At 39.2% G+C, this 27,419-nt stretch overlaps 1 protein-coding gene across 1 annotated transcript in view; it reads left to right on the forward strand.

Moving 5' to 3' along the window:
* mtnr1bb (melatonin receptor 1Bb) overlaps positions 1-26,343 on the forward strand; it is a 34,111-nt gene extending 7,768 nt beyond the window's left edge. The window contains exons 2-4 of the mRNA XM_042499300.1: positions 24,188-24,306; positions 24,393-24,737; positions 25,921-26,343. Coding sequence (XP_042355234.1) covers positions 24,188-24,306; positions 24,393-24,737; positions 25,921-26,343 — 887 coding nt within the window. The remainder of the gene's footprint in view (positions 1-24,187; positions 24,307-24,392; positions 24,738-25,920) is intronic.
* Positions 26,344-27,419: the final 1,076 nt, after the last annotated feature.

Below are 27,419 nucleotides of genomic sequence, written 5' to 3' on the forward strand. Positions count from 1 at the left end.
ATTAAGAGTTTAGCATGCACAAAATGGCAATCATAAGCTATTTGGGTAATGGCCTTGTTAAAAGTGACTTATCTTCCAGTTCATTGTCTATTTCCTCCTCCTTGAGCAATAATCCATTGGCTGTTTTGTGAGTCATAGACTGCTACACACAAGAATAATACAAAAAAGAATACCACTGAAGCCACATATAATACACTGGAGAAAAATCAAAACAGATAAAACAAGTTGTGAGACAAGGGGTGTAAAAAATATGTAGTAAGAAGTTCATTTTATATTTGTGTTGATCTTTTTGATATGTAGCACTTTGTAACCCTGGTGTCAAATGTTTCAAAATGTGCTGATTTATTTACTTGCTCCACCAGTATCTCGTTATCCCTGCAAGATTTTGGCAAGGTAAAAAAGTCTTCAGTTTATAGAGTATTTTATTATTCCGCTCATCACTTTCAAAACTGTTATGCCTTTCATTACCACTATGACCCAGTACCCTCACATCCTTGGGTCTTTTTGGTTTCTACGATAATTTATGCCCCTGACCAAGGTGTTATTGGGGTTTTTTTTGCCATGGGGGCACGTCAGTGTTCAGTGACAGCTGAACAGGTTGTCAGATTGATCAGATTTTCTTTAAGGCTGAGGAGATTTCTTAGCTCTCTGTTTCTCAGCTAAAAAAAAGCTGTCCAAAACAGACAGCTGAAGGCAGATTCATACCATCCACCCAATGACCCTCTTGGAACCTATTTTATGTGCCTAACAGAGGAGATGGAGAAAAGGAGGCAGAGAGACGGAGAGATCACAGAGCAGGCGAAATGGAAATAGAGGAGTGTTAAGCTGTAGCTCAAAAAGAAAAGGGAAAGAGATTAGACACAGGGGCTCTGTTGCTGGTTTGATTTGAATTAATCCATTTACTTGATATTGAATCATTTGGAATCCCGCATGAAAATTGCATTTGACATCCCATTATACATCCCATTGTGACAAATATTAGCCACTCAGTGTAGTTTCATCGTGTAGTTTCATGTAGAATCCATAGGGGAGCCGAGTTGCCGCTGATCTATAATGCATGGGAGGAGAGTGTCTGCAGGGCTTTGGGGGATTTTCTGTATGTGTTGAGGCTTTGCCATATAATTCTTTCATCATCTGGTTTTTACTGTTTTTTGTCTTACTCAGTGAGTATTTAGGCAGAAGTGAGGGTTGGGGATGACTGCTGAGAATGTTTTCAGCAGCTTTAAGTGCTCTGGGAGTCTACTTCTGCCTGAGCTGTGCCCAGACACTGTCCTGTATCTTTTTGGGTGAAGCATGACTTCTGTAATTCCCTTGAACACAGACAGCTGGATAAAGGAAGCAGGAGTAGCTGCGACCTGCTAGACGTAGAGGAGCAAGGCTATAGAGAGAGAGAGAGAGAGAGAGAGAGAGACAGAGAGAGAGAGAGAGGCACAAGGAAGGTTTGGAAACAGCTCGGAAACAGAAAAGAAATGACAAGGACACAGGCTATAAAATAAAGAACGACAGCCCAACATTTAGATAAGAGCGGGAAAGGACTGAAATCCCTCGCTATGAAAAGTAGGAGAGTGATGCTGCTTTATAAAGGGAAGAGGCACAGCCTAGACAATGTAAGAACTACTGTCGTGTGTCATCACAATCACCCAGTTGTTATCAGTACTTTAGTGCTGAGACGGGGGATGACTCAATAGCACAAGTTTGCACATATGCACGCACACACACAGCAACTGACGGAACAATTTTCTTTAATCTCAATAACCGTGAAGGCGGTAGATTGACCCGCTTAATCTGCAAAGCAACTGATCAGTAATTTCATTCCTTTATTCTTTATCATATTCAGTAAAGCCTGTATCTCCCAGTATCCATAATACATGCGTTGTGATAATTTGAAGTGCATTATGTAACCGTTTCTCAAAACCCTCAGGCAGCAGTGGGTGAAGAGGTGGAAGAAGCAAGAGATTTGCTGCAAGAGAAGGAGGAGAAAGAATGAATGGAGGAGGGAGGTGAAGACGTAAGAAATGAAGGGGAAACTAGGATGAGAAAATGAGAATGGGATATGGAGGGGGGAGGGGAGGGTGGCACGGGGATGCGCAGAACTGGATTCATGTAAACGACTCTGCAAACAAGACAGACAAACACAAAGTTTGTTTCAGGCAGACGATGGAAGAGACGCGAAGTAGGATGGAGACTACTCCCTAATCTACATCTCAATGCAGCCCTACAGAGATGTAGATAAAGACTGTAAATGTACATAAAGGTTTAGAGGCCAAATGTGAAGAATTAAATGCATCTAGTTATTATAAAATTAGATTTACACAGGAATCTACGTTCAGATTGTGGTTTAAATGCAGTGGGAAAATGGGCCGATTAATTTATATTTTGCATCACCAGGGTGATGTCTCAACTGAAACCACTCAAAGCACAATTGATATCATATCATAAAGCCAAAAAAATCAGAGCGAAATGCACAACAAAAAGTTATAATTTGCAGCAACTGTATTAGTGTGAGTTTGAGAACTACACTTTGATGAGTCTCCATGTTTAAATCATTCAAATGTTATGTCAGTGGTATTTATGCTTTGCTTCAAATCCAATTAAAAGATGGTTAAGTGTTTGGTTTTTATTCACTAGTTCTATTCGATAACCCCTGAAGTGGTGTTGAATCAAGTACAGCAGTCGGGGTAATTCTAATCAGAGTTGGGCTTAAGATTAAGATAAGTCTCTTACAAAATGAGACCACAAAGTTATGAAATCTGTGTAAAAGGCCAATCTGTTTTGATTAATTTGAAATAAACCTGAATTGAATACTTAATCAAATCGTATTGATTTCGACTCAAGTCTAGTCTTTCAAACTCAAGGTACTAGGCTTAAAATTGGCATTTTTCTACATATATTCCCTTTTCTCCTAACTTTCGCCTATTGAAAGTTTTTAACACCTTCTCACTTTCAACTCTTCCAGTACCAATGTTTGGTGAGTGGCCCTATAATGCTCTGCATACCCTCCAGTAAGTTTAGGAGGTTCGGGACAGCATGTAGCTGTCAGGCAGCAGTTTCCTTACATGCACAGGAAATGTACAGTTTCTACTACTTAAGCATACAGTCTCTTTTCAAAATAAAGTTATAACGTAGGTAAAAAAAAATTTTAAAAATTGGTTTACTTCCTTAGGTTTAGACAACAAAAGCCTGTAGTTAAATTTAGAAAAAAAAACATTGTGGTTTGGCTTAAACAAGTATGTTTCTTACTTACCTAATGTAACAAAATATAACATGGTTCACATTTATCATGTTACATATGTCACTAGCATAGTGTGCTACACATACTAGCACACTGTAGTGTTATTAAAATTCTCAATTGGCTTTTGGTTTCCAACAGGACATGAACAGCAACCTCCCAGTTGAAAGTCTGGCGTTCGTGTGATCCAAAAAACCTATGTGAGCTTTCTCACTCTTAATACTTTGGCTGTTGCTCTGATCTTCATAAATGCTGCCAGCAAGTGCATCTCATACTGCTGCTAAAGGGTGCCACGGTGCATCAGTATCTGACAAGTTAGGAGTAAAACCAGGTTGAAGTTGTATTTTTGCCTGTGAATGGGTTTGGAAGCCTGAGCGAATTAGACAGTGAAAATTATTATTCTAATATATCCATTAAAACTGTTAACCAATATGACATTCATGTGGAATGACTCATTGGACTGCTCTTGGGACATATTTAATTCACTAAAATCCCAATACAGGCTGAAGTTAAATCAGCAGAAGTTGTATTTGTGAGTAAACACAGACAAAAAACAATCAAAGTCGCTTCTTTCTCCTGGGGGGTTACATGTCCTTTGTTTTCTGTTCCTCTGTTTCACACCTTCTGATCAGAGCATGTTTGCAGCCTTGGTATAACTTGGCAGCCAGGACAGACACTTTGAGCATTCAAATGCTGTGCATCCAAAATGCCAAGTTTTCTGATCAAACACAGGATGCCCAGAGAAATTAAAACCCTTCAAAGGGCTGCAGTCCATCAACTGGACGTAATTCTGCAAGAGATGACGTGAACATCCAAGCCAAACATTTTACATAATGAAAGAGATTGAGCCTAAAAGACTGTTCTTGGGGGTTTCATAATCAATAATGTCAATAGACATTTCTCCCTTTGTGCAGTGTAGCTTTAATCTGGACTTTTATTTTCCCCGATGTTCGCTGTTATAATGATGAGCTAAGACAGCTTTCTGATTTAATCATCTGCTTTGCTTACAGTTCAGTGTGCACTTCAAAGGTCAATCTCCTAGGACTAACCAGACTTAATGTCTGCCTTCTGCACTCAGTAGAAAAGCCAGTAAGCCAAAGCATCACAGGATCATGTTGGTCCAACGTGTACATTTACAAAATCACAGATACAGTGTGACATATAACTTAGAATCTACAGAGGGCTAACCTCTTTTCCATAACAAATTTATACTTTGCACCAGCTCCTGTTTAAGATTTCCTAATGAGACGTTGAACCTTTGCAAATAACCTCTGAGTTTATAGACAGAGAGAGGGGGTATCTGCTGTTAAACCTCACAGCCAGCATGTGCCGCCAGACTGAGCAGGATGGCATTTTTAATAGGAAGGAACAGAGGGGAAAACTGAGGAGGGCCAATGTTGTGCATTCTTAATGTTGGGGGTGGGGGGGTGATGGGGTGAGGAGGGTTTGGCTTGCCTGAGGCAAAGCATCCACAAAGTGCATTTTGAATGTGAATTGTCCTGACCTCAGTTCATCTCCAAACTCAAACAAAGGCTTACCAACAGATGACAACTTCATAGAATGCATGCATCATTTGTGATGCACACACATAGTTTCTAATTTTCTAATTTCTGTCGCTCACTGTACAAGATATTCAGTAAGATTTCATGTGGTTGGACAGGCAGTTTGAGCTGGATTTACAGCTTGGCAAAAGATAAATAGTTGGCAGCAATATCTCTATTCCCCTTGTAGCTGCTTAAAATCTGATCAATAACTTGTTTCACTTATTTAGCAAAATAGGCAGACGTTTTCTAGTCCTGAACAACTCTCAAGAGGAAACTAACAGCCTGCCAAACTTGCTGAAACTCCCTGCAGTCACTTCTGTGATAAACAACAGTAGCCTCACAACATCCCCATAATGCTCATGAGGGGATAATTTTATTATCTTTTGAATAATGTCAACATTACTTTCCCGTGTTTTACATGTTTTATGACAGCAGTGGATATCACAGAGCTCTACCCATGAGGCCTCTTCATTGAGGGAGAGAAAGCTTGTCGTATACTGCCAGACAGGCTGTTTCCTTCAATGAAGGACATCGCCATAACAATTATTATTGTAATTATTATATAAAATTATTTGTATAGACATAGTTAATTGCTTCAACATTAAAATAAAAAACCACATACATTTGTTGTGACCATTCTCTTAAAAATGAGACTATAGGTCTTTTTATTATTACGACCAATATTTACATTTAGTCAGTCCCTCTAGGATTTTGCAGACTGTTTTTGTAATTGTTGTTTCCTGAAATGCCTGATTTATTGGCAGCTTTTCTAAAAGGTTGCAGTGCAAGTTGTGATAATTTTAGTTGTTTTATCAAGACTTGGTATTCTATTTTAAAGTTAGTTATATAGGATCACATCATGATATGATGTATTTTCAGAGCCAATACTGGCAAAAAGTTGAAGTTTTCTTAGTTTTCTAAGTCAGAGCCAGTCAAGAAGATTTCGAAACAGCGATGACAATGAGGTGACGCTGTCCTGACTGTAAAGACAGTGATCGACAGGAAGAATAGGTTACATGACAGATGAGGGAGCCACATATAAGAGCTAGACCACTGTGCGCTGCGCAGCTTTACTGTCAGGTAAATGAGAGCCAACAGGATCCCGAACTCCAACAGTTTCAGTGTCAAGTGAGAGAGACACCATGCGCTCCACAGCTCCACAATCAGGTGAGGGAGAGCCTGGTGTGCCTCTGACTGCTTGAAAGCAGTTGTGACACTTTGTAGTTTGTGGAATTAAAAAGCTCCAAGACTTACTAGTGAGTGCAATAATCTGTGTCCAGTGTTGTAAAATTGTTTGTTAGGTTTTGTTGTGCACCTGAAATGATGTCCTCCCTATGACAGATGTTATATTTTGCCTGCTTTCTGCTGCAAGAAATGGCTCCTCTTGGGGACAGCTGTGGGGGGCTTCACGTGTTTTCGCTCTCTACAATGAAATGAGTCAAAGTTGCAGTGAAGTTGCAATGATTGGCCAAAATTAAAAGGCTGTGTAGAATTCAAAGGGATTGCCTGAATTTTCAAGAACTGTTGCGATCTCAACATTGTAAGAACCTGGAGGGACTGATGTAGTGTAGGTGGCAACCTTTAGTGGCCGTAGTAATTACGACGGGAGCAAAGGAGGACATCAGGGGATGTAGTATAAAGAGCAGCAAAATCTGCCAGAGGCAGGCGGGGTGATCAGTCAAAAAGAGGCCCAAAGGAATGTCAGTCAGTCTTGCTTCCAATGTTTCTAGTAGCCCTTTTAATGCCTATTCAAAGCTGGAACGTCACATTGTTATTCAGCATTGCTATTCTTTATAAAAGGTACGATCATGAAATGAGGGAACAGAGCTGTCTTGCTTTTTAGCAAAGGAGTGCATACCAGCACTAATACGACATATACATAAAATGGACAGGTGGCAGGATAGGACCATGGAAGGTCGTAACATTTTGATAATGTGTTGTGTATACGACCAATCCTCGAGAGATTAAAAAAAAGAAGCAAGCAGTTATTTAGCAGCTCCCTCAAAGAACAGCAGCCAAAAATGTGCGCAAATTGTGAAGACAGTAAGGTCCAGGAGTGCCTTACCCTCCAAGCAAAGGACAAGATCAATTACCATAACAGGGCCGGTAAATGATTTTTACTGGCATGCTATGCCATTTTTTACTGTTTATAAAGTGCTGCTGGCACATATGTCATATGGGACACGAGAGGCTGATGCTTTGCACACCCATCACTCATCTTCTGCTTCTGGTATGCTGGCATGCTATCTTTGGTTCTATATAAAAATTAGGGCTGTCAAACAATTAATTTTTTTTAATCAGAATTTCTATCGTGAATTGCGATTAATCGTATTTTTCAATCACGTTTCAAATACCATTATTTTGCATTACAAAACAGTTATGAAGTCCATATTGACAAGGTAAACCAATTCTTACCAGATTGTTTTGTTTATTTGTTAGCCACTGATTTGCACCATATCAATCAGCTAACTTTTCTCAAAATTACAAAGGGAAGTGCAAGTTGGCCCTTTAAAAATATAATTAGTCATAAGTTAAAGCACTTGTTGTTTCTCCTCTCCCTACCTAAGTTTAGGAAGTCTGGTGATTCTTCTCAGAAACATCCAACCCCCAACTCTGAAAGTGAGCCACAGATCACGAGTCTGCTGTTCTTTTTGAAAACACTTCAATAAGGACAACAAGAAATCAGCTGCTGCCAGGCACACACATACTATATGTGGCACCTCTGCATGTTGGGGAGACAGAGAGTGTAATCATGCCTGATAGAAAAACAACTTTGTACCTAGAAATACGGCCCTAAAAGGAATTGACAGGCTTGAGCATTATTCTTGCGGTGTGTTGATTCTCATGCTCACACACCTGAGGTGAGGAGAGAAAACAAGTGCATCGCTAATGTGGCATGAATTAATGATGCAAATTGAAAAGACACCCAGAGTGGACTGCAAAAAACATGACATCAACCATTCGTGGTGCCTATTAAAAATATGATGCATGATGAAGTTGGAGCAGCGAAGGAAAGCAATGTGGATATGATTTATAGATTGATTTATCAATTATTATGCTTCCAATTACACTTGGTGGAAAACATTACATCTTTCAGGCTATCAAGCATTCGTTAGAGCTGTTGTGATTCAGTGGGATGTTTTAGAGAAAACCTTGAACCTTTAATCTTTTCCACCTTGTTTCCTATATTAGTCAAACTGGTGACATGATGATGAAGTCCACAGTCATGGCCAGCCTGAGGCATAACTGAACTAAGCAGTTGCTTATGGTGCCACAGCAACCATGAGTCTACACAGAGCATGATAAAGAGAGAGTTTTTCACCTATTTTGTCAGCCACATTTTTCAAGAGTTTTTCAGTATTACTTTTCTTTATGATTTATTCTTAGACTTTAACCATTAGTTGTTCTCTTGTTGCATCCCTTACAAATATCTTTTGGGGTTCCTCTTTTTATTGTGATTTTAAGTAGCTATAACTTTTTTTCATATTAGCAATGGATGACGTGTCTCTTTGAATGTAAAATGGGTTACTGGTAGAGACAAACCCACAGAGAAAAACCATTCTGAGTTTTATAGCACTTTTCAGCTTATTGTTTTGGTTTTCCAGTCCGCAACTTTACTGTTTTGGCTCATTCTAACTGCTCTCAAACTGCCATTCACAGACACCCCGGCACCAAACAACAGACGGACAAAGTTACCAACTAGCTGGTGAACATAGTGGAGCTTTAGCAGCTGAAGAGCCAGATATTTTGCTAAAGAGCTGGTGGAGATCCTACAGATGGACAGCATCACAGCTGCCCAAAGTGAAGTGAAAACATTGCCCTTGCCCCCCAGGTGTCATAAAACCTGCCCCCTCCATGTTAGCAGATGAGCCATCGGCCAAACTTAAACCTCAGAGTACAAGTCAAAAATTATTTCTCTCAAATATGAATTCTGCCATTGTAGATAGTTCTTATCAACCTGATGTATGTTCAAGTCTTAATTTAATTTTTAATTTGCTATTTAAAAAAAAAAAGGGAATGTGAGGATATGATTTAAAGCTGTGTGTTTCTGTCTGTGTCCTTGCAATCACTGGGCTGCTTTAGAAGATCAAATTACAAAAAGAGTTTTATAATTGTTTTTATGTAGCTGGCATTTTTTTATGACCAAACAAAGCAATATTATTGAGATATATTTTGTGTATTAGGAGTGTAGTGCAGTAGAGTGGGAATCCAGTCAAACTCTCCATACAGGACCTTCAAAGGCACCTCCAAGTTTACTTTAATTTTCCAGTGACATACAGTATTTTTGTGAGGTTCTTTCTGTTCACAGCCTACTGGAGAGTACTTCAAATTTTATGTTGCCTGAGTCAAGGAGGCTTTCTGAGGGCCAGAGTCCCCTGCTAAAGAAAAGCACAATAGAGGAGGCAGAGGAAGAAGGATGTAGCTGATGGTGCTGCAGCCCACGGTTGGATAGCAGCTAGCCTGGCTGGAGAGCAGCCTGCCGGGCCAGCAGCAACATCATCACCTTTAGCCAAGCTGATGAGGACTGAACTGCTGAGAACCATCAGGCAGAGCTGACTGGCAGTATTTGCACTGCAGTTGCCCACCATTGCCAACTGAAGCTACAGTAAATTACTGTGGGTTTCAGCATGGCCTTATTTTTTCATTGAACTATGTTGCTGACACCAGCATAGAGAGGAAAGTGCCGACATGTGTGACAACAGGAGGTTAGAAACTTTCCTCAAAGATAAACTGTGCCAAGTGTAACAAGAGGCAAGCAGAAAGCTTTGCGTTCAGAGCATGTTTTCATGGCCATGTATTTTTACTGCTAATTAGCAACTGTTATCATTATGGATGATTACTGAATGGGAGTACTGAGAGCATGCCTCAGGGCCCAAAGTATCAGGGGGGCCCTGGCCTTCAACTGCCAAAGTTTACACAAATTAACATGTAAGAGATTCAAAATGATGCAAAATAATTGTAAAGAGACACAAAATAACAATGAAAGGGGCAAAACATCCACAAAGACACACAAAATTGCTATAAAGAGACACAAATCTACCAAAAAGACACAAAAACTATCTTCAGGGGACACAAGATGACCAAAAAATACACAAAATGACCACAGAGATTTAAAATTACATAATGACTACAAAGAGATGCAGCACAACAACAAAAGAAGAGGCTAAGCCACCCCAAAGGTTGTGTTTCTCGGTCCAAAGGCTGAGGTGTTGGGGCCTTTTGCATGTCTGTGCCCAGGGGCTCATTGGCTCAAAATCTGTCCATGGCTATTGTCCTAACATGGTAAGCTAAGATGGTGAACATGGTTCATGGCTGTTGATTCTTACTGACCTCCAAGACCTCTTACCAGGACAGACACACAATTATTTTCAAAATGTCCCAATAAGTCTGTTCTCCTGATGAAGCCTGAACTGTACATGGTGTTTTGAAAAATAAAAAGTATTAAAAATAGTGCACTGTATGTCGAGAATGTTCAAGATCCAGTAGGAAATGCATACTCTTGGTATCAGGGCCAGATCTGATTATTCTTACAAACAAACAGTAAATACAATAGCATTTGCCTTTTTTTTTTTTAAATTGACCAGAAACCTCTTGCAGTCATGAGTAATTACAGTCCTCTCTAAGTTGGGGGTAGACGCTTAAAGTTGTTGTGATACTGAGGAGGTGGGAGTGGATCAACAAAGTGTGTGAGTTTGACATTGGAGACCATCTGTTATGTTCAGTTTGGTAATGTTTTCCCGTCCTTATCCATGATGAGATCTTCCTCCAACCTTAACCAATTCGTTGGCAAGTGATCTAGTTGTTTATGCATGAGGACTGGGTTTTTTGACAGCCACATGCAGATGGGAATACTTTTTCACCCTCTCCATTAACATTAAATACAATGCAGTCATTGTATCACTATCTGCCCAGTGAGCCCCAGAGACCTGCTTTAATCTCTGGCTCTTTGATATAATCGCAGCAAAGTCCTCCATCACTGAGGTATGAGCAGTGCGGACATGTTAGAGAGAGTTAGAGATAAACTTAAGCTTCCTGTTTGGCCCGATGTGTTGGATGCTCTTGAACTTTCAAACGGCAAGTCCTTGAAACTTCTGATGTCTGTTTGGCGATAGCTCTGATCGATACCACACTTTAACTTTCCTGCAACCTCTTCACTGCTGGATTTCACAGATGTTTTCTGATTATCCTAAGATCCTGAGAACTCCCTCTTCCTCTCCCTTGAAGGTGTCAGAAATTCAGTTCAACAGCAGTTACCATCACAGATCAGGGGCTACATCTGGCACCAATGTCCACTGTCAACATATAATAGTATATAGGGTCAGTACACCCAAATAACGAAAACACAGTATGTTTTCCTCATTTTACTTTTGAAGTATTATTACCATGCAGATGTTTTGTTTTCCTAGGTTTTGAGCTATCTGCCTCCGCAATTTCTGCTAATACCCTAACAGTGAAAAGATTTTATTTAAATTTTTTGGTAGTTGTCACATTTTCAGAAATCCAATTTATAAAAGAACTGCTACTCTGGATAACCCACAGAACATACTGTCACTAGATTTCATACTTCATAATATTTCTTAGGCAAAATAAAGTTCTCAGAAAATCAGCTGCAGCAATGTGAGATGCAAGTGAGAATATTTTCTTTTTATATACTTTTATACATAATAAAATATACATTTTTCACAGACTCTTTGTCTTTAAGTTCTGGTTTATTTTGCCATCTATTGTCACATGTTTGGCCCTAGTGCTGTTACATAACATGCTGCTGCTCTCTTATCAAGCCAATTTGTGTTGTCTTTGACAAATCATGAGAAATCCTTTGGCAGCACCCATTTTTAAGAGATTTTCACATGGACTCTGGCTCATAGCACATTCATAATGCCTGACAAAAGACATCACAAGCTCTGTGTAGCACATCCCAGGAACACTGAAGAGTTATTATTCCATCTCTACTTCAGAGTATATTTTATGTCATTCGTGACACAGCAGTGTGTCATTTTGCTGAGCACAGACTGTATACTCTATCCAGCAAACTGCAAATGATACTTTTACTTGAAGCTTAAAGTGACAGCTCCGACACTAAGACCAATAATTACAAAACACAATTGTGCTTTCAAATGCATTTTGAGATAGTCTGATTGTAATATATATCTATATCTGAATCCTGAGCCTGTCAATCTTGTATTGTGTTGTCTATTCGTAGCAGTAATTATTACAATATACAACTTCTGGATCAAAATGATTGATTATAGCTTTTGTTAATGATATTACAATAAAACTAGTTTGCTTGGCATTATTACCATTGCATGCAGTGGCAGTTTTGCAAAAGGACAGAGTTGGTTGGACACTCGAAATGAGAGGCCTGACTCTGCATACATTTGTGAAATCCTGCTCCTCTACTTCTAATATTACATCCAAAAAAAAGAGGAAAGAAAGGAATAAAAACAAGGCTGAGTTAAATGGTTCCTGTGCTCGAAACCCATTCAGAATCACAGAGCGTGGCCATGACACAGAAAAACATTTTGCAAGACAGTTCCTGAGGGTTTCGGGGTTTTTGTGTGTGGAATAAAACCACCAGCTGTAAATCCTTCACTCATCCCTTCACCTGACAAGCTTTTTTATCACATCACAACACTGTATTGCAATTCCACCAACGTTGTCCATACGTATGCTGGATTTTATTTGCAGCACGGTCCGTGTTGGCTGAACCAAGAGGAGCCCCAAAGCACGTGCCTGTACACAGCAAAGCCACATGTACAGGCGGCGCTAATTATGCAATGGCCAGACACTATTTGGAAGATGACTCTTTTCATTGTGCTTTAAAAATAAGTAGCCTTTCAAACCAGGGAGCAATTGAACAAAAAAGGGATCTGATTGATTTGAAAGGTAACACAGTGCAGACCTCAAAACTGGAAGATTTTACTTTTAGACCTTTTCTTTGATGTAACTCCAACTCTGCATGCCCTTATGTATATATGATGATGGAGTCAAGTTATTCAGTTGTCGTCATGTGAACCTTGTGTCTGCTCAGTACATCACTTACTGTACTGTGATGTACACACAAGTGCATTTTTGACATCATCTGTATTGTTCCTAAATTTTATCAGATCTGTTTGCTAATCATTATGATCTACTGTTTATTACGTAAACATTTAAATGAAAACTAACAATGCTCATTCACATTTAAGATCCCCTCCCCAAGGGAGGCCTCAGAGTAGAGTTACTGCAGGGTGTTACCAAATTATTGCTTGGAAATATAGAAGGGTTTGGCTTTTGTTTTGTTTTTTCAATTTAAATAGACCTGAAAATAAAAAATTACCTGAATCCAATGTATTATTGGCAAAGATAAAATGGCCGATTCGTTTTAACAAAAAAAAAAGAAGTACACAACATTAACAAAAGGCTAACTGTTACGCATATGAATCCTTGTGCAATCGTGTTAGCTAATTGATGCTTAATCACAATCACTAGTTAGTTAATAGTTATGTATTATTGAAACATACTGGCCAGTCAGCTTTATTATTACTACTTAACGTGTAATGACATTTTGTGATTCACATTGGATCGTTTTGCAACTTTTAGAGCAACATATTCCAAAATAGCATCCGCATCTAAAACCAATGTATATGTATGTATAAATCTATGAATTTGACAACAGTAATTATTTTTATAGTTTAGTATCTTTTATACATGGCACGTTATTCTAGGCACAGGTTATATTGCAACTTAATTTTATGTAACATATGTAGTAGGGGGTAACTGCTCCGTCTCTTTCCCAGCTAAGGGGTCCTTGGCCTAAAAAGTGTTGAAGACCACTATTTCAGAGTACACCCAGAGCAATATGGAATTCTGTGTAGAACATTAAAAATAGCCTACTTGGTTGTGTATCATACAATGATTTTTTTTCCTTTCGTGGCATTGCTGAGCTCATATTTCTCGTTTTAAAAATGAGCTCTCTGGTCATCCACCATTCCCATTTGTCTTGGGCTTTCTGCATGGTAAAGTCAATTTTGTGCAGACATATTTGGAGAAATATCTCAGAGGACTGTGCCCCAAAACAAATGATTGTCTATGCCAAAAACGTCTCTCTTTCCCATCCCACACATAACAGATAACATTCTGAATAATTAAATGTATGAGCAGTTATGTTTTGAGGCATAATTTGCACACATGCAAGCAGTTTAGCCCGGCTGCACAAATGAACACGCACAGATGCACACCTCTGCACTGGGACAGCACATTTAGCATATACTGGTATTCCAACAAATGTGGGATCAGTAAGATAAATATTAACACAAGCAGCACATACTGATGCACACAAAAAGGAGAGATGAATGAATGTGATAAACTAGTTTCAGCATGGCCAATCACACAGCATAAAGGTCAGAAACATGACCCTTTGTCCCTTTTACTGAATACAACTATTGATTGTAGTTAATATGCAAATAGTCTGTGTGCAGAGGGACAAAAAGATTAGTTATTTGCATATTGAGATATGTATTAAAGTTTGTACAATGTGTTTTGCATTTTGTGAAATATACGAGCCACTTGGACAACTGTATTTTCACTTTACGGTGTCAAAGTTAAAATTATTACCATTTTTAAATTGCTGCTGCTGATATTCTTAGATCTGTATGAAAGCTGCTATTTAATGAGTGATGATATATCTTTATTGTGGCCAGTCATTTTATTCAGTGCTTCAGTGGGGGAGGAACCCTGCACTTTTTCCCTGGACACCTTCTGTCTTTCCGTGTGCCTGACTGACCATGATTTAAGTTGCTCTTTATCATTATGGTGGTGATTTACTCAGCCATTGCGGTTGGTTTGCACGTTTGTCTAAAACTGAGGTTATATTGCATGGCAGTTGCTTAATTGGTTCCCAGTTAATCAGCGAAGAGCACACAGCATGAGGGTTGTGTTTGTTCTTTGCGGTCACTGTGTTCTGTTTGCCTTAAACTCTTGTGAGTATAAACGTAAAGTGATGTGACACTCCATCGAATGGCTTTTTCCAACAGTAAAAATTGCAGATTAAATGTATAAAAACTTCAATAAAGGGAAAAGCAGCAGCTTACCAAAAGCAGCTGCAACAATATAAGAAAAACACTTATTTTTTATTGTGTGTGAAATAAGATTTTATGTTTTTTTGTGTTTATGCAAGTTATTGAGAATTATTTATGCTCCAGCTGTGGACACTGTTTATTACTGATTTCATCATGTTGCATTTGATATCTTGGAGCTAGTTGCTTAACACTGTTAACATGGTAATCATTGGCGGTGCTTTCTCAAAGTTAATGTGATTCATAAATGAAGCGTCATATTGGATGATGCACATTGTTTACACAGTAAACAATCTGTGACAGTGCCCGCTGAAGAGAGGCGACGGAGGCAGAGAGAGAGAGCGAGAGAGAAAGAGACCTGAGGGAGGCAGCTGAAGGAAGAGCTGCTTTGCAAAGCTGCTTTCAAAGCAGCAGCCGACCAACGGCTGAATCATATTTGCTGAAATATTCAGCAACCACTTCCTACACACTTTCCTCCAATGACTTTTTTTAAACTCTAAGGCTCTTGTTAAGAAGTAACTTAACACCAGCTTTAAGATACTTGCTGACCCCCGATGGTTGAATAACTGCATTTATGTAGCAGCAACCCCGAAACCCATCGGCTATCGTTCTGAATATTTCAGGGGTTACAGTGCAGCTAGCAAATATCAAGACATGACTTCTACTTCCATGCAAAGGTCATTGTTTCTGATAAGCACCTTGAGATGATACATTCACAAAGTCACGATGCCCTATAAACTGATATCTATATAATGAAGATGAATAAATTACTAGTGACCATTGTGTAATTGTATCACTACAGCAATCTGGGACTCAAAAATGGGTCAAGCCCCTTCCCTACTTCCTACCTCCCTGTTTTAGGCCCCCTTGCCTTCATTTTGACCTGAACTTCACACCAGTTAAGTTCAGACATATAATACACATAGAAACGCTTTGCAAAATACCAAATCCACTTCTGAGGTACTTCTTGCTACAATGGGTGTCACCAGGACCACATATTGCCATGATGACACATACACACACTGACTCAGGAGGTGAAAACTATACCAGATCCCAGGACAATGTCTCCGCAAGCAATAAAAGATTTTGAAAAAGGAATAAAAAGCTAAATCACCATCAGATAATAACCAGTGGGTTATGAGATTTCATTTGGCCGATACTTCTTGTCTCTTTTGCTCTCCACATGGACTTTTTGCCTCCATGCAACCAAAGCCCGCCCAAATGTTACTGGTCAATACTACTAGGACTACAAACCAGAGGGCTTACTATACCAAAGACTTGTCCTATTGCCTCCAGATAGCAGTGATAATGTGGAAATGGTGATCAGAGCTGCAGTAGATTTTAAAGTTTCTAACAAAAGAGATCAGTGAATGTGCTTAAACTGGACTTTCCACATCATATTTCATTGTTTTGCCAGTACTGGAAACAACACACCCCCACCAGAGCAGCCCCTTGCTTTATTTTAAGTTGAAGTAAAGGTGGGTGTAGTGTGTCATTGTACTGCAGTGCCAAGTCTCTGAGGCAGCAGGCCTGGTGTTTGGGTGTCTTACACAAGTGACCACGCTTTGCATCCTGTTGACTACCAAAAATAACATATGTAACAAAAACCTAAGCAGCAATGTCAGATCAGTAAATGCTACACTAGTCTTAGTGTAATATAAGATGATACTGAGACTTCCTGAGGAAAGGCATTGATACATTTTTTTTTTTCATTGATCTACTGCCCATCCAAATGTGAACATCCTAGTTTGATGTACTGAGCTGGTTAGAGTCAACCGCTAACTTCCAGGTAAATTAAGGAGGACTCGTCACATCTCTCACTGGATAAATTTTTGCACATTTCTAATTAAAATGTTACCTCGGGGATGTTTATACCAATCAGCTCAACCAGGATGACTTTTCCCCTCTGCACTTCAGACATAATTTACTGGTGGGTTAGAGAAATGGTATTGTCAAGTGAAATATGTTGGAATAAGATAGTTGGTGAGCTGTGGATAAAGTGTGCGCAAACAGCAGTTGTCCAGTTATTTACTTAAGGGGATTTTGAGGATTAAATTCAATCAGGGCTTCAGAAAATTTCGTTTTTTACGTCCGCTTTTCAGGCCTTTACATTTAGTTGCATGGCAAATATTGTTGCTCAGCTTTTTAACTAAACATGTAACTTCAATAGCTACATGTTTGACTTGTTATGACTTACCTGTGGCTGTCGACGTCCATTGTCTGTTGCAGCTTTTTTTCTTTGTCCTGAAAAAGAAAAAAAACAGACACTTAAAACCGTGGATACTGTAGACTATATGTGTCTTTGCTCCTGCAGAAAGTGTAAGCTTATGAATGTAAAGCTCACTGTAACTCACTGTACAGCATTTGCCCGAGGCAATAACTACTTTTCAGTTACAGAATATGGTGCATATTCTGAACTCTGTTTCAGAACAGACTCAAACTTCGCTGGAACTCCTCTCCTTCTGTGAACTCTTTTTAATATGGAGAGTCTAGAGAGTGATACAGTGCACTTTAAGGTCCTTTTCTTCTAACAGTAGTACCCAGACATGCTCCCAATCCATTTCAGACTGGCAATGTGGCCTGATCACCCACCCTGCACTCCCGATGTGTGTATGTGTGTTTGTCTCTTTTTTCTACATTCAACAGAAAACAACACAGGAATAAAAAAAAGAAAAAGCTGGATCATTAAAAAGCGAGGAAGGAGGGTTATTGGGTCGTATCGTTCAAAACTAGCACTCCGTGGCTGAGGAATTTGAGAAGCAGCTAAGTGAAATAGACAATTTTTTTAAAAAAAGACAGTAGTGGAGGAGGTAGAAAGGTTCGCCTTTCTCTCCCTTGTGGGGTCAGCTATGTATGACCAGGCAGTCGGCAGGGCAGTGAAGTGAGGAAGCTGCTGGCATGCTGAGGAAAGGGATCTGATGTATAGTGGTGATGACAAGATCGTTTATTGCCTGGCCTACAAAACTATGAGAAAATGTATTACTCTTTTATCTTGTCTTCTGTCATCAGCTTATTCTCCCCTCTCTTCCGCCTCCACTGCTAACAATCCCCTCCTCCACCAACCTCTAACCTCCTTTTATTTTTCCGCCATCTTCCTAATTTTCTATTTCCTGTTGACAGCTTTGTTCATTCATTTCTGAAGACTGAGTCAGACATTGTCTCTCCTTTTGTTTTTGTGTCATGTTCTTCAATTTAACAGATTGAAGAAATGACCACAGGTGACAGCTTCATTATAAAATTACAAGGATGTAAATTGTCTGGATCATGTCTTCTGGGAATTGCATTATTTATTTTCCCTGTCTTAAATGAGACTTCTAACACAGCCTTTCCACATGAAAGTACAGCTTTTTTTTTTTTTTTTACCATGCCTGACCACTCTTTTCTCTCCACATCACTCCTTTCTGGATCCAGTCCCCATTCCTGTCATCATTCCCTTATCATCTTTTTTTTCATTTTTTATTTTGGCCTCACTCCTTCACTGAAAACAAATTTAAATGCAAACAAGGCAAATCTGCCTAGCATGTCCTCCCACAGGAAAGACATTTAAAAAAAGCAAATGAGAGGAAAATCTTTGCAATCTCTTCCCCTTGGGAGCTGCTCACAGACATGGAGGGAAAATGCATAAAATCATTTTGGGTTCTAATATTGTTTATTACAGTAATCATTCACGCATGCCTTTGACAAAGAAGATTAAGTTTCAGTCACCATTTCCATATGCAATTATGTACATGTGAATAACCTTGTGAAGCGCTGTACAAACTTCAATCTCAGGAACATCAAATCCACCTATTAGGCATAAAAAGGGTGGAAAAAAACAAGCAGCAGTGCAAAAAATACTGTTTACTATGCATGTTTGTTCATTTCCTCTTTGATTGGTGCAGCCAAATAGGTTGCTACTGCAAATTAATCCCAGAGTTTCAGAGTGTGTATATGCTTTCAACTGGAAATTCAAAAAAATCAAGGTCTCTGAGCACTTGCTTGTTCAAATTACACCCCATTCCCAGAGGCTTCTGGGTAAATGAAGTTGTGGTGTAATCTAACGATAGTTTATGTTGCTCCAAAACCTAAAACAAGATTTTAAGCTTATAGACTCTCATCTATGAATAATTGGGAAATGTGATCACCATCATAATCTGTGGCTTAGTGAACAGATGGTTCAGAAATTCTCTAACAGGTGTGCATCTGTGTGCGATCCCCACATGTGAAACACTTGTTTGGTGCTTCGTCAAATGTGCGCTGCTCTTCATCAGGCTGATGGCGGAGAACATAAAGCTGCCAGCTACTGCTCACCCTCTCTCTCTCTCACACACACACACATACACACAAACAGACACACAGATTGCCTGGGTTTGTGCCAGGGAAGTGCACACGTGTGGCAACTGCTGCTTATCCAGTCATACTGCATTAACAGCATTGCGTGGTCAGAAAAGTCATAAACAGCTATTGCAGAAAGGATTTCTCTTTTCAGTTTGGTAATAATTACAACCATCTGCCAGCTTTAAAACAGCACTGATACATGTCCATTAGTTGTGTGTGTGTGAGTAGAAAAAAACTCGTTCCTTCCACTGCCTATTAACAATCTGTTACACCATCACATCTCATGATTTTCACTCAACAAATTAAAACATCATGTTAACGGCTTTCCTACTCATTACCTCTTAGACTACATGGACTGCTCTGACACTCATGAATAAACATAACTTTCATGTATCTCTCTGATAAACAATGCTTCAACATAAACAACAAAACAACCAATTTGGTAAAAGTACCTGAAATTTGATTGAGCACACAATTATGTGCAAACAAGAGGCTCATAACAGCTATGCAGCTTTATAGGAGTTTATGTAACGCTTGTTATTTCTCATGTAGTGTGACGCCATGGCATGGAACAGAGGGTCATTGAATAGGTCACACATTTCGCAGTTTAGAAGTGTTGGTGATTTCCTTTCAAAAGGAAAACATGGCTATGACAGCTGTGTGATAATTGTCCAAATATTTTAAAGCCTGACTATCCACGCAGCTGAACTATCACACTTGCAAATATGCAACACTTTTCTGTGTTTGAGGTGACTCAGTTCAGCATGTAAATTGAAAAATCAAACACCCATAATTATCTGAAAACCTGTGTTCACAGTCATTTTTGATTGCAGATATTTTTTACAGAAAATGTTTCCAGGTTTTTATGAAGATAGAAGAATAACTTTTGCATCAATTCAAAGTTAATGCAAAAGAGACTTTCCAGAAACTATAACAAAAAGTTTTTTTTTCTAATGCATGCCTTTGTACATTGGCATAAAAAAACATTTAAAAGGTTTTTCTGTCCATTTTCTACTTAATGCCATAACAACTGTGATTAAAATGATCTCATTCTTCTGGCAGGCTGCTAACTGCACAGAGTCATTCACAATAGGCCTTGGTTGCCAAGTGCAGTTGTTTGAGAATATATTTTAAGAAGCCCATATAACATTTTTATTGGCTACAGTAATGATGCAGAGTTTGAGCATTATTTCTAACGAGTTCCATTGCTCAATGATTATTTCCAAAACACAAAAAGTCATGTTTGCGTGGAAAAAGAAAGCATGCAAGCAAGTTAAAATGGCGATTTTGAAGATTTCAGTCCTATGAGCTGTCTGCTCCCAGATCCGGACCATAATGGCTCGTTTCTCTTATATTACAAAAACAGTTCCTGGAAATGGGCTTCTGTAAACATCAGTGCAGTTGTTGAATCTGTCTTTATTTTAAATTGACAATGGTTACTTTAAAAGCTTTGTTGGGAGTTTCCAGAGTTCCAGAATGTCACACTGGACTCCCCTGCCTTACATCAAGCTGCCTAGACTTAAATTTACACAAATGAGGTACAGAGATCCATTCTCTTGAAACAAAACACTGCACTACCACAATGTATTGCAAAGCTGCTTACATAGACAATGAAGCATGGAAATGATGGATCCATAAATATGGCTTTATACTACAGGTCACTGAGTTCTGGGGGAGGCAAAAACAAAATATTGTTGTTAAAGAATCAGTAAAATATGGCCTTTTTCCTTAATTCTGTGAGCAACTAATGTTTCATTTTATGCTGAGGAAATTGCTAAGTTGGAGGTTTGCAATTTGTTGCCTGCAGCTCTTCATTTAACAGCTATTTCTTGTTCCATTACTCCCTGCGATATTTAAAACTAATCCCTGTCAAAAATGAATTGTTTTGTCGACACATTTTTGATGAACGATGGTGGTAAGTGCGAATCTCGATGAAAAACACATTGCATATCCTGCTGTGACTACTTCAAAGTAAAAGTGAACTTGCCAGTTAAATATGAAACTGCAGCCATAGGAAATATTCGGGAATGTTCAGTTTGCATAAGCCGTAACTTAACACAGCACCCTCGACACCCAGTTCATAATGATGGATATATAAAAAGAACTGAACGAGCGTTAGAGGTGGGGCTCCATTTCCTATGAAAGTTGCTCAGTGGCCAAAAAGTTTGACTTCTCAGGTATAAAATTACTCGGATCTACTGCACCATTGGGCCCATAGAGCAAGCGCACTAGAGACTTGCAGTTGCCATCTACTAACTTTAGCCATCTGAGCAGCTAACTTCCAGTTTAATGTTCTGTTAACTTGTATGAGTGTAAAATAATTTAACTGCATGGCTCACCTAGACTTTCAAAATGTTATCGAAACATATGGATCAAATGCAATAGTGAAATGGGTCATTTTGCATTGTGATGCTAAAAAAAAAAAAAGTATCCACTGATGTTCTGATGTTTCTTTCATAGTCTAGGTCTATGGAAAGAAGTCTTTCTTGACCAAATGGTATCACATAACAAACCAAGGAGTTGTAATTCCAATGTTTGGCCACTGTGTCGAAATGGCCTCAAAGCCCAGCGCTGATCCCAGGTTTTTTTTTACTAATTGCACATATATAAATACTGCAATACTTTCATCAGTGCGCATCAGTTTGAGATTGATACTTTAAAAAAAAAAAAAAAAAAAAAGGTTTATGTCGCAAAGAGAATGCAATTAAGCATTTTGAAAAAACTAATGTTGTTTTGTTGCATGTAAAAGGTAAAGTTTGAATATCCACTTTCACTGAGTCTCAAAACTCTTTCCTGTAAAGACTGCTATAGCCTCAAGGTCAAGGTCTGTCTATTTATTGTAGACCTTAATGTGCATGTGCACCTCAACCTCTTCATTCCCGTAATTGTCTATTTAAGTGGGACATGCATGCCCAAACACATACAAAGCAGTTGATAATGAACAAATGTCTATCCATAAATATTATTTCTACTTCTGTATGTTCTTTCCCCTAATGCACACATACTGTTTATATTCAAATACACTGAAAAAAATGTATTGGATAGTAAAGTCTTATCAGCTATAATTGAAGATGCCATGGTGCACTTGCTATAACCCCATGCAGGATTGTCAACATCTAGACATTTTTCTTATCAACATATTTGTTGGTTGTGATTATGACTGTCACTTCAAATAATATTTTTTTCCTTTTGATGTCTGGATTTTTTTCTAAATCATGCACTGTTAGACAGACGGGCACACACACACACACACACACACACACACTGAGCAATAACTGGTGATTGCATTAAGCTATTGTTGCACTGAGACGTCCCAGTAAATATGAACTTTTATCAGTTTGTGTTTGTGTCGCGTTAATTATAGGGTACTAAAACTTGTATATCAGTGATATTTAATGCAAATTTTCACTCTTAATGCAACATTTTAAGAAAAAAGGTGCAGACCATTTCCTAGCTGTATTTGCAGTACATTGTTTTCAGTGTTTGTGTATTTGAAGCACAATTGTGTTTTTTGTTTTCCTGTGTTGTATGTCTTTTGGATGCAAATGTTGTTCTGTCAGCCGATCGGTTGCTCCATCCCCTTGGTCCATACTGAAATAGCTCAAAACTAGGGGATGCCATTGTCAGGAAATGTGGTACAATCATTCATGGTCCCCAGAGGACAAAGCCTTCTGACTTTGATGATCCCCTGACTTCTCCTCTAAAAAGTGCCACCATGAGATTCATATTAGTATTTTTTGTTAAACATCTACTATTGGATGGACTGTCATGAAAGCTCATCCATACATTCATGTTCCCCACAGGATGAATTACAATGATTTTGGTAACCCCTAAACTTTTCATCTAGGACCATTATCTGGTCTCACTTTAAATTTGTCCAGTGGTTTTGATGAATGACCAAATACCTGAAAAATCTATGACTTTCTCATCAACCTCAGATGTATGTTGTGTACTGCATGGCTTTGACTGGGGATGCTTATCCCCCTTTAACATTAACACTAGATCTTATATAAAGTTAATAGATCTTACATAAGGGTAAAGTTAACAGTACCCCAGGCTTAAAACATAAGGGTGGCGGAGGGAGCTCTGACACTGCTATGAGCTTATCAGGAGAGCCAGAAGTGTCAGGTTGTAATTGCTGATTTGTACACCTGTGAGAATACCATTAAATGCTACTAGTCCACTGGTAGCCAATGAATGAGCTACTTATGGTGAAGCACGATTGAAGCAGCTGATCACCGACTAGCAAAAACTACAGAACTCTGCCTGAACTAAAGCAATGCTACATACCAACTGAATTTTGTGAACCAGAGACCCCTGTTTGGATTAGGCTGGGGGATCAGCTAGATTAAAAAGGACCTGCATGCCCCGGTGTTGCAGAGGCTCAAGTGCAATGTCCAAAAGCTTGTCCCTCTACTCTGTCAAAACACAGTGGCTCTGCCATTCCTGATTAAACTGTGTGGGGGGAGGAAACCAGCTGTGGCTAGAAACCTTTGGCATGTAATCTCTTTTCTCTCTGCCAACAATCTTGCCAGAGAAAGAATAATTGAATCAAGGAATGTGAAGCAATTTCTCTTGTCATAATAAAGTACTTTGCAAAACGTGCACACAGTTAGCTACAGAGGTACATGACTATGCTGCAGAAGACTGGAGGGTTATTCTGACACTGTAGCATAATGTCAGTCTTAAATAGATTGTAAATCACAATAAGAATGCAGCTGTTTTATATGCCAAACACGTACACACTTTAAATGTAAAAGCATCAAAAGTGCTACTTGTGACGCCTCCTATCGGAATGAGCCAACAGGGTTGAATGTACTTATCCTGGCTGTCTGAGCACATGAAGGCAAATGCATTGTGCTGAGATGAAAAGATGAGGGGCAAACCCATCAGAGCTACATTAGAGGGTGAATCCAGTGTTAACAGAACAGCATGACTATGGTGTCTCCTGAAAAATAAAGCAGGTGACTCATCTCACAGTCAGTCACCAATTTACTGTAAATATATTAAAGACTGTTACTGTGTGCCTTCTCCTGCAGGTAATGTGTTTGTGGTGAGTTTGGCCTTTGCTGACCTTGTGGTAGCCTTCTACCCCTACCCCTTGGTTCTCTATGCTCTCTTCCATGACGGATGGGCACTGGGAAACATACAATGCATGGTAAGACCACAGCTGTGAAAGCATGTTTCAGTTAATTCAGCACCAGTAAACCAACACACTGACACAAACTCTTTCTCTCTCTTCAGGTCAGCGGTTTCCTAATGGGGCTGAGTGTCATCGGCTCCATTTTCAACATCACTGGGATTGCAGTGAACAGATACTGCTACATCTGCCACTCCTTCTCCTACAGCCGGCTGTACAGCTATCGTAACACTCTGCTGTTTGTTGCCTTAATTTGGGTGCTCACAGTCGTGGCCATTGTCCCCAATTTCTTCGTTGGCTCCCTGCGCTATGACCCGCGGGTCTACTCCTGCACCTTCGCCCAGAATGTCAGCAGTTCCTACACAGTAGCTGTAGTGGTGGTTCACTTCTTGGTTCCCATTGCAGTGGTCACCTTCTGTTATCTACGCATCTGGGTACTTGTGATTCAGGTCAGTTTTCTGCTCCTCTATGCGGTTATTTACATCTTTCCAGGCACACAGAAGGTATTAATTGAGGGAAGGGGCTTTTAGAAAAGTGTAAAAATGCCATCCAAATAAACCCGTAAGTGTGCCATCAGCTGTAAATAATACAGGCATATCTTGGGTCAAAAAATAATATGATCCATCAGCCTTCCAAAGTTCATCTAAATTGGTAATGTGAAAAATATGGTCACTCCAAGTTCTGAAAATCTTACCTTAAATCAATGACCCTTTATTGGATGAAAACAAAATCCGTATATCTTCACATCATTAAAATCTTTTTGGCCATATAGCATTTGAGTTAAGATTTTTGATCTCAAAAGCTACACTTGGCAACTTTTATAATAATAACTTTTTGTCATATTTCCTGAAACTGTCACTATATCCTGACAGTAGTCCATGAGACAAATGATCTGCCTCATTATATTGCTTCTAATGACATTACTGCACTTGAACAAATGGTAGATGGACCTGCATTTCTATAGTGGTTTTTTAGTTGTTTGACAACTCAAAGCGCTTTCACACTAAGAGTCACATTCACACACACATTCATACACTGGTGGCCGAGGCTACCAAACAAGGTGCTACAAAAACAACCAGTCAGAGAAAAGGTGTCTGTAATGCAGTATAAATCAATTCTGGCGCACAACAGCATACATGGCAAAGACAGAGTAAACAGAAAAGACCGACGATAAAAAGCTTTCACATTCACAGTTGTTTACTTGTTTTTGCGAGCATCAGAGGCTCCTTGGCTCTGATTGTTGTTTTCATTCAGGTAAGACAGATTCTTGCAAAGACCATTAGGGGCACTACGAAGAGGCAAGGGAACACGATCATTTCATAGATTTTCGGCCCACATACCACTGTCAAGCTATAATAACATTTGCAGCACATATAACGAAGTTATCTTTTATAAAAGTTACCTACTGTAGCTTTATTATTTGATGTAGTTTTCTTTAAAAAGTCGGTGCCTGTGAATTCAGCTGTGATATGGTGTTTGACAGTCAAATAGATGGATGAGATCCCAGGACTGGTTGTATGTGTCGATATCTGCATGGGTTTCTGTCTGTTTTCATGTGTCTGTTTAACATGAAGAGGCAGAGACAAATATCACTTTTATGTTCTAATTTATATCTTATGTGTTTGTATCCAGGTGCGACGCAAAGTTAAGACAGAGGAGAGCCCTCGCCTCAGACCAAGTGACTTGAGGAATTTCATCACCATGTTTGTGGTCTTTGTGCTTTTCGCCATCTGCTGGGCTCCACTTAACTTGATCGGCTTGGCGGTGGCCATAGATCCATCCCGTGTGGCTCCCCGTATCCCCGAGTGGCTTTTTGTGGTCAGTTACTTCATGGCCTACTTCAATAGCTGTCTGAACGCCATCATCTATGGCTTACTCAACAGGAATTTCAGGAACGAGTACAAACGAATTGTCACATCCGTCTGGGTGACTCGGCTCTTTGTGACAGAGACTTCGCGAGCCGCCACGGACGCTAGGAGCATGAGGAGCAAGCAGTCGCCGCCTCCGCCGCTCAACAACAACGAGTCGGTCAGAGATCGTACAAACAAAGAATGAAATCTGAAACCCTTCAGCCTGTGGAGTTGTAATTCCTGTTTTTATGTGACATCCAGATGGTTGTGCAGCTAAAGAGTATCAAGTAAGAGATGTAACTGGAATGCATGGCTTGCAAAGCTTTTAAGAGATGTTTTGTCCTGGAGGACCTGAGCCGTGCATTGCAGTTTCATTTTGCTTGTACTCTAAAAACAATCTGAATGGTACTTTAGTACTTAAAAAAAAGAAAAACTGTAATATCCTTTAATGTCTGCTGTTTTAGACTCTGAGACATATTTCATGAAATGGGGTAACCACTGGTAAACATACACCTCTCTTTAGTAACTTCAAAAGCCTCAAATAGTAAAACTCGCCTCACCTGAATGACATATTGGCAAGAGGAGATGGGGTGCCATTTGGTGACAGTCATGTGGTCAGTAGCGTAAACTTCATGCTGCCCAGTCTAACCCTCTTGCACTGCAAAGAACGACAAACAAAAACTTAGTAATGAACATATAAGCCTACATTAATTCAGGAAATGAAGTCACTGATGGATGAAACAGAGGAAGTCATGCGCAAAACTAGCACCGCACCTTGTGGGACGTGCCAATTAGCATGGCTGCTTTAGTTTTTGAAAGTTCTGAAACAAATGGTGCATGTGATGTAGCAGGTGAGGACACCTACCTATCTATTATTGCTGCTGTATTCATCGTTCTGCCTAGCACCTTAAACTACAAATACTTTTCAGCCGGTGCACTTCAACCATTAAAAAACTTTATTGCAATACCTATTTAAAGGTCACTGGAAGCTGCATAAAAACCTTCCTCATCAGTTTCTTTTGAATAAAAACAGTTTTCTACAACAAGCAAAAGCTTTGAGTGAGAAAAAAATATATGATATCATATTTTATTTGATTTTTAATTGAAAAATATTGAGTCTTTGTTTTCTAATTTTCTGCTACAAAAGTTCAACATGACTTTTATACAGAGCACAAAAGCATCTACAGTACCACACTTTGCAGATGTGTCCTCAAAAATGTAAATAAAGTGTTTGTGGCTTGTTGCCACACACCTAAATCATAATAAATTAAATCCAATATA

This window comes from Plectropomus leopardus, chromosome 13, assembly GCF_008729295.1.
Source record: "Plectropomus leopardus isolate mb chromosome 13, YSFRI_Pleo_2.0, whole genome shotgun sequence".
In the NCBI taxonomy this organism is placed as follows: domain Eukaryota; kingdom Metazoa; phylum Chordata; class Actinopteri; order Perciformes; family Serranidae; genus Plectropomus; species Plectropomus leopardus.